At 34.1% G+C, this 13,270-nt stretch overlaps 1 protein-coding gene across 1 annotated transcript in view; it reads right to left on the bottom strand.

Annotated features, from left to right (window-relative positions):
• Nucleotides 1–8,031, bottom strand: part of LOC112516820 (NADH-cytochrome b5 reductase-like protein) — a 20,152-nt gene extending 12,121 nt beyond the window's left edge. Inside the window, exons 1-13 of the mRNA XM_025124054.1 lie at nt 7,792–8,031; nt 6,006–6,048; nt 5,022–5,097; nt 4,020–4,079; nt 3,841–3,891; nt 3,349–3,403; nt 3,178–3,248; nt 3,046–3,097; nt 1,987–2,064; nt 1,655–1,744; nt 1,453–1,566; nt 573–641; nt 6–47 (exon numbers count right to left, since the gene is read on the bottom strand). Of these exons, the coding sequence (XP_024979822.1) occupies nt 6–47; nt 573–641; nt 1,453–1,566; nt 1,655–1,744; nt 1,987–2,064; nt 3,046–3,097; nt 3,178–3,248; nt 3,349–3,403; nt 3,841–3,891; nt 4,020–4,079; nt 5,022–5,097; nt 6,006–6,048; nt 7,792–7,959 (969 nt within the window). The 5' untranslated portion in view covers nt 7,960–8,031. The remainder of the gene's footprint in view (nt 1–5; nt 48–572; nt 642–1,452; nt 1,567–1,654; nt 1,745–1,986; nt 2,065–3,045; nt 3,098–3,177; nt 3,249–3,348; nt 3,404–3,840; nt 3,892–4,019; nt 4,080–5,021; nt 5,098–6,005; nt 6,049–7,791) is intronic.
• Between the last annotated feature and the right edge of the window lie 5,239 nt (nt 8,032–13,270).

The following is a 13,270-nucleotide window of genomic DNA, read 5'->3' as shown; positions in this document are numbered from 1 at the left end:
TAAACCATTTCTTCTGTGTACCCAAGTTCCTTCAGTACTCCACTCACCTGCAACATTATGCAAATATATCATATCCCAGGTAGACCCCATATATATATATATATATATATATATATATATATATATATATATATATATATATATATATATATAGGTACTCCTGACACGAACCATAGGACGACATTCACAAGATATTCATCATGAATGTTGTAAAAATTTCACATTCATTAATCACGATGAACGAGGACATGTGTTGCAGTCTCATTTGTCCCCTAGTTCGCAACGGAAATCAAGTTTGCAACTGAACCAGGTTTTGGTGAGAAATGAAGTTATGGTGAGAAACATAGGAAGAGATTTCCACCCTTGGATCAATCCTAATTGAATGTCAACACTAATGAGGTGCACTTGATCAATTCTCTTCTGAAACACAATTCATGGGTAGGCATGAGATTAAAAGTGATTAAGGGTTCAAATCTCTTCTTACACTTCTCAACATAACTTCCTTTCTCACACGATCCTTCGCCTATATCTGATAGAAAATAGGTATCGTTAATCGAACACAAGGTACAAACCTCCCCTTGTGACCAATCTTTCGCCTTCCCACCAGATACATGTTCCATCATTCCAGGTGGACCACACACCTGACACACAAACAAGCAACAACACATTTTAATTATTTTTTGAGTTTATTGAAAATATCGTCGTTTATAACTAGCTTTTCGAATTGTTACTTAAAGGTCTTGTTTTGGGTTATTCGGCTTTCGTTGACCCAATCCCATGCATAATGAAGACAAGAAAACACAATACCATGCAATGCAACCTATTTAAACATATCATGAAACTATGTGAATTTTGGTTGTCCAGATATCAACTAAACCAAATTGTCCCCATCACCAAAATTTCATAGGATCAGTTGCTAACATCAACAAACTTATAAACGCTTATTATTTGGGGTGTACTTAAGTGAAATAATTAACCACCTGAACCTGCCAACTTAATGCTACCTAGTCCCTTAAGTAGTCTCACACTCTTAAATATGACTTCTGAAAGCATGTTACCCGAGATAGGAATTGAACGAAAGTACAACTTTTTTTTAATGCAATTTGCCTCTTTTTTTTGGCTAATCTAAAGATATCCGACCTAAGAGTCGAATAATATAGGAATATGAGTATGGGATCCTTTGAGAGTGTTGAGTCTTGACACCCTCAAATCTTGCAGGGATGAATGATGATGCCATTATGCATAAATGGTTAGAGAAAACCTAGCGAAATGAGTAATCTGCAATTCCTTATTGTAGGGTGCTCTCATTCTCCATTTACAACACAATTTCATACCCTGCTATATTGCATGGGGCACTGCTAGTTCCTCTTATATATGGATTTGATAAGACTGGCATTATTAGAAGTCAAGTAAACTGGAAGTTATTTGGTGATGAAAAGGATAAGATCTTACGAGTATAAGTGTATCGTCATTTGGAGCAGGTAAGCCTTTTGAGGCCATATCCTTTGATATATAACCTGTACCTCCAACCCAGTACTTTGAAGGACTATCAACAGTATAAAATACCTGGAAATTTAAAAAAAATGGCAGTTCATAAGTATAAATCATAAGCTACAGAGAGACACTCTCTTCATAGTATTAGTAAAGCTGGTACCTTCAAATTAGGGTGGCTAGCAGCAAGCATATCAAGTTTCTTTTTTAGCAGGATATCATCTGGAGATACATTAGCATAAATCAAAGATACCTGAAATGACATGAAAAGTAACACATTATGTGACAGAGCAAGATCCATTGGCTAATAATCCCACCCCTTCCACCTATCAGACCGATCATTTCTAGTTAAGGCAAAAACCATCTTAGTTATTTTAATTATTTGATGTATTAGTAAGATTATTATCATTGGTAAAACTATTTCAGATGCAAGTGTATGGTGACTGGGGCACACATCATGGATTGTAATACGATTAAGAAGACAAAAGTCCTTACTTTGGTGTTATCATCTGGATTCTTAAGAATGGCCTCAATAACCTGAAGCATTGGAGTGATTCCTGAGCCTCCTGCAATCTGGATAGATGAAGTATTTTAGACACTACAATGTTGTCAAGAGAAGAACATAAATAGATTCTTCATGCTCTGAAATACATGTCGATCAAGGTAAATAATTTTCCACAAGGATGGTGTTGTCGATCTTCAGAGAAGAGAAATCTATCTTAAAAGCATATAATACCAAAACGAGTATGTACAATGGTCTATTCATCCAAGACATAACTCATGGACAATACGACCCACTAGACCCAACCTGCCCAGCCCATTAGAAACACAGACTTGGACAACCATTCTCGAAAAAGTTATCAGGCCCATGTTGACTGTTAAAAAATTGGGCGGCTCTGGGTGATAAAGAAACCAGACTGGCTTGCGCGGCCCATTTATATTTTTATAATTAATTAAATTTTATACGTAACTAATATTTTATTACTTTTTTTTATTTATTAAAAGTAGTTTAAGAATCCCACTTGTGAATAATGTTTCCATGAAATTTGGAAGGAATATTTCCAATCCCTTTGTGAATAGTGTTTCCATAAAACCAGTTTTTAAAAAAGGTAGCTTGTCAAAATAATCCAGCATAAAAAATCAAATTCACACATGTTCACATAATTTGAATACAATTATATCATATACTTCTATATGAACTGCTTATGTTACTGCCAGATGCTTGATCCACACTTAGACGATCAAGTGCTAAAGGTCATTCAACTGCGTAACTCCACTTACCTCTTTTTAAAACACTTAGAAAGTAAGTGCAAACAACTTTACATCTCAACCTGTAATCTTATCTTCAACAGAATATGGATATTTCAAAACAACCAATCAAAACTTAAATCAAGTAGACATAAAGCATGACACAAGCTAAAGACATAAAGGATGGTTTCGTGAAACCGTTCCAGCAATAGTTCCTCCACAAAATCCAAAATTCAATAGAAAACTACTCTTTTTCTTAGTTGTTATAACTATGGTGGCATAACAAAACCAAAAGATTGCACTCACCATGCCAATGTGTTTTTTCATATTGGGAATGTATTTGATCTTTTCAATTGGCCTGCAAGAGCTCCATTTTGTCAGCTGTAAGGAGATACACAATTTATTGAAGATATATACTAGCTTAACTGAGTGGTTTACCCTTTTACTTCAAGCACATCACCCGGCTTTAGATTTGCAAAATGTTGGCTCATTTTTCCTTCAGGATAAATCTGGAGAAGAAATGTAATATAAGTATCACAATTTATTTTTTTGATAAGGAGTATCACAATTTATTCAGGCAAGAATCAAGTGTAGCACTACTCTGCATACCTTGATCATCAAATCAAAGTAACCTTCAGAATCTGGATCTGATATTGGGGTGTACCTGAAGATAAAAATGACTATAAGTAAAGCATAATAAAACAATATGTGCTCTGAAACTTCAATGCTTGTTTATACTTCGGTTACATAATGAGCATACAGAACTATGTGCTTGTAAATTAGGACTTAGGAATGATCACTTGCAATTTATTTTTCTTGCAACAGCATACCACTTCGGTGCTGGGGTTCGACTCGGATAAATTAAAAGCCTAAATTGGATGCATTTGGGATCAAGAAGGTTAAATATTACATGATGACATATAAGATTGAACAAAGGATCTTGTGAAATTGAAGAAAAGTATGTTAGAAAGAAGCTGCTTACAATGGATCTAATTAGAAAACTAGAACCATAAACATCTTTGAGATCAAACCAATTAAGCATGCATATAATCCATCTGTAAGTATGAAACATAGAATGCTCATATTCACAAGAAAACTTACGGGCGAACAACATATTTTGTTTTCCCTTCAGCATCTTCTCCCAATGGAGCCCTACAAAACCAGAAAACAACCCATCATTAAGGTGGGAGGCATATGCAATTTACGCCGGAAACCTCTTGTGAAGTTTCTTTCTAGCTAACATTATAAACTTGATTCCATTAAGGTGTTCAAAATCTTGCCTTGTAACAAGGCATGATGCAACACCAAGTCCCAATTTGAGATTTGGATCAAAAGAAAACCTGCAATTATTGAGGACAAAAAATTACTCCACGGATCAACTTCTGAGAACACAAACCAGAGGTGGACTAAAAGAAATCCCAGCCACACTACTAAATGTCTGACCATGTTTGATGGGATCATGACTCCAGCAGTCTAGCAAACACCCATAATAGAATTCACCAATCATGAATATAATCTTCATGTAATAACTACACTTTGATCTCAAAAAGAATGAAGTGTGCATTAAAGGTAGATGATATTCACTTGCATAATACAATTTGGCCACAAAAAGAAATTGGCATTGGAAAAGATAGAACATAACATAAAAAAGATGAGGTAATCCTCTATGAACGTAAAAGTTCCAACATCAACACATGCCAGAATCTTCTTTTATGTGAAATTCAATCCTTAAAAATGAATCGAGGATGGAAGAAAAGGCATTACCATGGAATTAAAACTATAACCCATGTATCTTGCTAAATAATGGTGTAGGTAGAAGACTGCCAAGGTTTATTCATTACCTCACCATCCATTGACCAATAAAAATCTAAGAGATGCAAAAGATAATAACAGCTTGGTGGTAATCAATGACAAAAACTTGAATTCTTGATGACATTGTTCGGGGACAAGGTATTCGTTGTGGAAGGGCATTACCTCACAGGCTCACCTTAGTCTTTGTCACTCAGAAGTTGTGTCACTAGTCCATATTGTGACAAGATGTGACCCAATCAAACACATAATGTCTCAAGCTATATTATTGATTCTACAGTTTATTAAAAAGAGTGGGATCAATTTAATCTGGCAATAATAACTGATGCACAAGAAACATATGTGGAAGCATGATGCAGTATAGGAAACATCCAGTCTAGAACATAGGGAAAGGAAAATGTCTCGTCATTTTCAACTTGCAACTTCCAAACTACCGACGCAAGAAAGCGAATAATTGGGAGTACGAAGATAACCTGTATAACTGGGTATTATGACTGACTTTAGCCTTCTCTTGCAGCTTAAACTCTATCCATTTATCAGGATTGAGAGCTGAAATATACAAAACCATCATTAGATTAAATTACTGGTGATCACCAATGATGCATCATATTGAACAAAGGTGTCAGCTCATCTATGTAGAAATACAAACAAATACTAAATTAAACAAGTTCAAATACTTACTGAATGTACCCTACCATGACTTACAAGTTATATATATATATATATATATATATATATATAACAGTACTGCATAGCATCCGGGTAGTATTCTTATTTGATTAACATTTCAGGTGTGATGTAGCTAGCTTCTCCAAAGTATGAGACAGTCTATATCATATTCTAAATACAGCTGCTATCATGATCATTTTTAGAGGGATGCTGAGAATAATGCTTGAAGTTCATGTTGCCTTTTGCTTCACTTATCGCATTTTCACATGACATAAATTTAGCTTTTATATAATCTTTCACAACACAAATTATATGTTTACTAAGATATGTATTGAACGAACAGACCAAAAATCATGTACTAAAATTTACAAGGAATGTGTTGAACCATGGCCACACCCCAAGCACTGTTTTGTCACATTATTCATAAGAATAGACAACAATATATCAAGGTATAGAAGGCAGAGCCAAAGTGCAATCAGAAGAGATAAGTTTACAGATTAGAACACCTTATTTGTTTAGATTCGTTCCAATGAGAAAGGGCATATCAAATATCAATTACATAGGTACATTCTGAAAAGGAAAGCATGGTTTTTGTTTGAGAAGAAAGGGCTATGATGAAACCAAAGGTGCATTCTAAATTAATATTACTGCCATGTTGGTAGTATTGTAAAGAAACGTATCTGTAGTGGCACACAGTAAACATTTCCTAACTATATCCATGGTTAACATATCACAATTACTTAAAAACTATCATGATGGGATGAGAGAAGATGAAACAAAAAACCAACCAGTTTTAGGACCTGTCTCCTCATTGATTTGATCCAGATGAACCTGTCAGCAGACATAACAGATAATTGGTCAGTGATCCTTAATATTGCCTTCACCAACAATACTATATTGTAATACATTTAAAGTATAACCAAGTCAAGAGAAAAAACATGTGCCAAACTTTCAAACCTAAATATGTTACATACATGCTCTTCCTGCAATATATACATCATTACATACAGAACAGGAGGATGCAAGTTAAAAGCATACAGGCAACTGGATAAATGGAGGAAGAAACAAAAAGCCATTGAGCAAGAGTGCCAGATGATTATGAGGTGGTCTTTAATCTATATACGGGCTGGTTGTGGGATGAAAATGCATATTGATAGGAATAGCATGAAACGGCATTTGAAAAGTTTCATTAGAATGCTATCAAGGTCCTGAACCCATTCCAGGACCAATTCAGTGAAGCTAGATCTACCCTATGTCACCAAGACACCACCGCCAAGGTAGAGCTAATTGTTTCCATTGTTGGGTTCCAACAACCATATCCTCAGTACCTCTTAAAGCTTGACTCTGATGACTACAGCATACCCGGTATGCAATCACCTCATCAACCCTCTCCATATCATGGATTTCCACGGTGTAGCATTCACCCATCGAATTCAGCTTAGGGAGAGCTTTTAGGTAAACTATCTGTATATGATTGGCTCATCATATTCTACTGGTGTTTTCTACAACATTCTTTGTGGTAAGGTTTCCAGCTGGTAAAGCAGGTTGTTAGTGCATTTGTCATCTGTTCAACTGGTAGTATATTGAGATCAATCCTTTGTTATGCTCTTGGCATCTTGCTCAATGGATAGGCACATTTCAAGGAATCAATCTTGTTAAACGAGTTGAACAACCTCTTATGGGTTACAATTCAAGCCCCTGTCCTGCTGTCTATTCGGTTTTGAAGTGGTATTCAGAGCTCGGGTTGAATTGATCAAGACATGATTAGGAGTAGAGGGTTTTTAAATTTCAATTATGACATCCATAAGATGTTGGGTTTATCAATTTATCATCTTGTGTAATTGCAATTTGTTTGGAAGGCAACTTGCCTCCTTAATTCTTAAGTTGTTACTGCATTATAACTTCAATTTTGGATCTTACAAGATCTATATCTTGCGGGACATCTTCTTGAGATGTTAGTTTAGAATAACCCCCCCCCCCCCCAAAAAAAAAAAGTACATTGTTGTCTTTAAAGTTCAATAGTCGCATGCCCCACCTGCACTTGTCAATTGCCAAAGACCAGAGCTAGTAGCATCAATCACATCATGGAGTATGCAAAATTGTACAGTTGAAGAAGCTTTACTCTTCTCTTGCTTTTCCAGATGACTAGCAACACCTTAACCAGTAAATACCCTTCATATAATTCTATTGATTGTATATCTTGTGAAGTTCAATGAGTTCCACATTCTTCTAACTTTAAATTAATACCATTAAGCTGAATGGTGAACCTCAATCCGCTTGAGATCCAAGATTCATGGTTACAGTTTAGCTTTTCTCTTGTCATGGAAGAAGAGAAGGTTCTAACTCCTGGTTTTAACGATTGGTTATGTTCTCTAGATCAATTCTTTACACGATCCAAGCAAACAATCAAATAATCAATTCCCAAGTAGCAAAAGCCAAACCTAATTAACAGATACAAACAAAACACTGAAAACTACATTTCATATACAAACGATTCAGCTTACGGACGCACATATCACATTATCCACACAACGACATAAACAACAAATCGAAAGTACAGATGAAGAAAAGTACCAAATTTGGCTCAGAAAAGTAATAGAAATAGGAGATTCCGCCAGAGATGGCAGCGATAGCTCCGACTGGAAATCGAAACTGAGTTGAAGTTGATTGCGATTGGGTTCTGAAAGCGTGAGAAAATGCGATCGGCGCAGCTTTGCCTAGTCTCTTGAAGAACGTCGACATCTTCAACAAGAGCGAGAGAGAGAGAGAGAACTGAGATTTTGAGGGTTTTGGTTATGTTCTCTCCGACTTTCAGGGGAAGACACGAATCACGAATGTAAGAATAATCGTCTACGAACTAATCTATGGTAAGTTCCCTAGACCTCATCCTGCCATTCGCTTGATAATTTTCGGAGTTAAAGTTGATCTCGAATATAAATAAAACTCGTTTGATTTAACAAGTCAGACTTATAAACATCAACGTTCGACTCGACTCATTTGAAAGCTCGATTAGATTTCTCAAGTCGAGACAAGTCATTCAACCATACACTTTTTCGAACTAAACATGTTCATTTCAAGTCGAGGTGGCTCATTTGACCATATACTTTTACGAACCAAACATGTTTATATACTCATAAATCACGTAATCAAAATATAACAATTACCGAGTTCAAGCTAAAAAAACGAGTTAATCGATCTTGAGTCTGAGTCCATCAGCATTCAAGAACCTTATAAAGCTTGATTTTTAAGCATAATGTATCACTCAACTCCGTTAAAAGAACATCGAACTCGAACCTGGTACTTTTTTTCTGACTCGAGTTCGAATAGCCTACTATTCGAGTCGATTTGAATATTATGCTTTTCACCCCCAATCTGACATTTTCTTTCATTTTTAATCCGACTAAACATAAACTCTATTTATTTCTCACTTTCATTAAATGGCATGATCAACCCCCTTTTCACTCTAGCAAGGAAAACCATACGAATCATGGATAAAGCTTATCAACCATGCTATTGGTTAACATCCGAGTCCCGGTGCTCATGTTAAAATTTGAGTCCATATTAAGGATGTGTATAGTTGAGTCCAGGTGATTTTGTGTTTTCATTCGTTTCTAACCTTTTCTTTCTTTCTGCTTTGGCATTCTTTATTGCAATTGTTGTCCCACAACCAATCCATCTTTCACTGTGTCAACAAATCCTCCAATTGACGAAACAATAAGCATCTACCATTCCAAATTAAAAGACAAATATACAGTTAATTAACAAACGATTATTTTGGACTTCTGGTTCAGTTGCACAAGGTGCTTCAGATTATGTGTATATTCGTTTTAGCTAAGGTGCAGTTGTTCTTCTTTGTCCAGTGTTAGAGAAGTTCGAGTCTGGATGTTGTTCTTCAACGTATGAAATTTTGTGATATATTGGATGAGATGGTTTACCTCTGTAACTTGATGGCAACAAACAACTTTGAACATCATATAAACATAGACAAGTTGTTTAAATATTTCATTCGAGTTTTGACAAGTAAACTTCATTTGACATCCATGTACTTTTGACCATTGGAGACAAGCTCAAACCAACCAGGCACCACCCTTGTAGTTCTCTTTCTTTATCTTTTAAGCTAGCACATTTTGAAAGTAATGCATCTCTTTTGTTTATGGAACTCCGGGTTGTAAAATATGATACAATAAAATAAATCTTCAATTAAACGATTTATTTGCAGATCTGAGCTTCAATATGAGAAATTATATTCCCGGGTCTTTGGCTTAACCTTGATCAAAGCATCCAACGTTTAGCAAAACATGGAACATGAATATTAACTCAAATATGGGCTCATATTACAAATATAGACTCACATATATATGGACTCAGATGTCAATATCTAAATCGAAATGCAAATCATCCAACATTTAGCAAAACATCAAGTGGAAATATGGACTCATATGTCAAAATCTAAATCGAAATGGAAAAATAATGAGCATACGTCGTCGAAATCAATGGAGAACCAATGAAGAAGTCAAAACACATTGTGATATTTACCTGCAAAATCGAAATGAAAATCTAAATCTAAATCGAAGTTAAAATCAATAGCATACCTCGTCAAAAAAAGTGTAGGTTTTTTTTTGTAGTATATAATATTTATATACGGCAAATGCAACAAATAAACTCACACATCCTCCTCACCTATGGTGAGGTTTGAACCCCTGACCTCCTAAAAGGCCAAGGGCTACGATACCACTAGGCCAAAGGCCCTTTGGTAAAAGTGTAGGGTTTTGAAGAACCTGTGGAGAAATCAAAACCTCAGAGCTAGGGTTATATGCATCGATGAGGTAGTCTTGGGAGTGATGTGATACAACTATTTGTGGAGAAATTTGACACATCAAATTGTTTATTTGTGCACAGGTAGCAGGAATGGAGATGAAGAAACTCTAATCGACGAAATTAAGCTTTGAAGCTATCCAAACTGGTTGTGGTGCAAAGGTGAGACGTAAAATAAGGAAGAAGAAGATTGCGAAGGAAGAAAGTAACGTCTGAAGCAACCTTTTTCGGTGGTGGCATGGGTTAAAAACCACTGCATCAATAAACTTGTAAATTATGCTTTGTGAGTTGCAATTAAGAATTCTTTTTAAATATTGCATGAAATGACATTGCCTAATGCTATTATTAGTTTCACTTTAGAGTTTTTACTCAAATGCAAATTAATGTTATTAGAAGAGTACTCGCACAATGCATCGAAATGCATCTCAATCTTAATGTTTCTTTTTGTTATTTGTCTCTATCAATGTTATAACACAGTTTTTATATGGTTTTGAGAAAATGATAATTTTTTTTTGAATAAAATATAAATTTGAAGATTCCATAAAAACTTGAAAAAAAAAATATCGATATTAGAATCAAATTAAGTATTTAATAATCCTCGTTTTTTGTGTAATTTCTTTAATTCGATTTTCTATTATAATTTAATAATGAAGTATTTCCGGTTTAATATTATATTTTTTTGTAAAGATAATAATTAAATATCTTAAATGTTAATGATTGTCCTACTTATATTTTAGATTTTTATATTTAAAATGAGATCTTTATCCTATATTTAATTATGTTTATATGTAGTTAGTTACACATTCAAAATGAAACTTTAATAAGTTGTATTTACACACAATTTACTTTAATTTTGAATTTTAAGTAATATACATAAATAAATAATATTTTATGCATAAAAATGGTTTTTAAGAGTTTTTTTTGTCAAATGCTCTATAATATAGTATAAATATATATAGGGACATGTTCTTTTGTTAATCCAATAATCGATGTTAACTTTGTGAATCATCCAAAATCTATGGATGATATCAATTGTGACATATTTGTAGTTAATTAAAAATAAAGGATACCGAAACATAGGTGAACAAGGATATTTTTAGGAGAGATGTCCAAATTGGTTACAAATCAATACTTAATTAATTACACCGGTTACAAATCGGTAATTGTGCATTCCTTTTATAGTTCGTAGAATCATCTGTGTTGTATTATGAACACTTATGAATACATATGAACATATATGTAACTTATTATTAACTAATCTTAGTTCGTGGCTTTCACATATGAACATACGAGAACAATTATGAACACTTATTTACACATATTAAAACTTATGAACACTAAAGTAATTGAATTTCATATGTGAACACAATAATATATGATCAAAGTATTTCGCTTGTGAACACATATCGACCAAATATTAGATGTATATAGATACTGTTTTATGAAAACATTGGAACACATGTGAACAATATATACACCATATGAACATTGGCAACTACTTAATTAGTTTATTGTCTTTCACATGTGAACACAATACTTTCTAATTATAAGATTTTCAATCTTCTTGTATTGTGGTCTACCATCTTCACCCATGTTTATATATCTTGATTATGAATATTTTTCTCTCAAACACTCCTCCACCGTTATTACGGTTCAATAAATCAAACTCAGTTGTTTGATTTGAAGATTGATGTCGATTACATATATGTTGAAGATAAATCATTCAAGTTTCTTATCATATATTAAAATAACAAGTTATCTATAATTTGGAAAAAAAATAAACATATTATTTTAGCTATAATCATGAGATTGATGTTTTTGTAACTGCTCATTAATGAATGTGAAGTTAAGACAAAAAAAGAAGATTACGATTGTGTTGTCAATATTGATTGTATGGTGATAGAAGAACCTAATCTAACAAAAGCTTGTGATTGGTTTAAATGATTTGTATCGTTAATACATTTTTCATATGTATTCATAAATGTTCATAATGCAACACAGATGATTCTACGAACTGTAAAATGAATGAGCAATTACCGATTTGTAACAAAAGTAATTAATTAATTATTGATTTGTAACCGATTTGGACATCTCTCCTAAAAATACCCTTGTTCACCTATGTTTTGGTATCCTTCATTTTTAATTAACTATAAATATGTCACAATTGATCTCATCCATAGATTTTAAGAATCAATAACCAAAATTGGTTCACAAAGTTAACACCAATTATTGGTTTAACAAAAAATCTGTCCCTATATATATGTAGGATCTTTTGTTAACCAAGAATATGGTGTTAACTTTATAAACTTATGGGACCAATACAATTCATTCTTTAGTATAAGTTACTTCACATGTATGATATAATGATGAAGGACAAATAAGTATTTTTTATGTGTAAGTTACTTTTATAGTATTTAATGAGATGTTACAAATGAGATTCACTCTTGTAAGTTACTTGCATGTTTTTATGGATCGCAATCATATTATCATATTTCAAGATTCTAGAATTATTATGTTACTTTTAACGTGAACAATGGTTAATCAAAGTGAAATATTGCAGGTTCATATGTGAAATATTCCCAAAACACACTTAGGGGCTGTTTGGCGATTGCTGAATGGTTTGGTGCAGAACGGTTAAGTGGTCAGAATGGTTAAGAGGGCCAGAATGGTTAAGTGCTGAATGAAATAATGTTGTTTGGTAACTGTTCTCTGAATGACAGTAAATTACCATTTTAACCCTCTGAAGATGGACATACAGTAGGCTTGTGAAATTTCAACATACAGCATAACCCCATGAAATTTCAGTGCACATACAGTAGGCTTGTGAAAAGATAAAGCATAACCCCATGAAATTTCAACATACAGTGCATAACCCCATGAAATTTCAGTGCACATATAGTAGGCTTGTGAAAAGATAAAGCATAACCCCATGAAATTTCAACATACAGTGCATAACCCCATGAAATTTCTGTTGGTTTCCTAGAAAATCAATAACCATGTCTAGATAACTACATTGATAATAATCTGTTGTTTTCTTTTTCTTGGGGTATACATGAAGCAGTAGGGGCAGAATAACCCCATCCAGATAACTACAGTCCCCATCCAGATAACTACAGTTCACCAAAATCATAGAGTAGGGGAGGAAATACCTGAAGCTTGCGAGGAAAAGGATGGAGGCGACCGGAGACGACGACGTGAGGTGGCGACGAGAGGCGGCGACGACATACGGCGCTGGAAG

The sequence above is a fragment of the Cynara cardunculus genome (genome assembly GCF_001531365.2).
Source record: "Cynara cardunculus var. scolymus isolate 2C chromosome LG 8, CcrdV1, whole genome shotgun sequence".
Classification (NCBI taxonomy): Eukaryota; Viridiplantae; Streptophyta; class Magnoliopsida; order Asterales; family Asteraceae; genus Cynara; species Cynara cardunculus.
The sequence above is the reverse complement of the archived record's forward strand: the minus strand, read 5'-3'. Positions and strand labels throughout refer to the sequence as shown.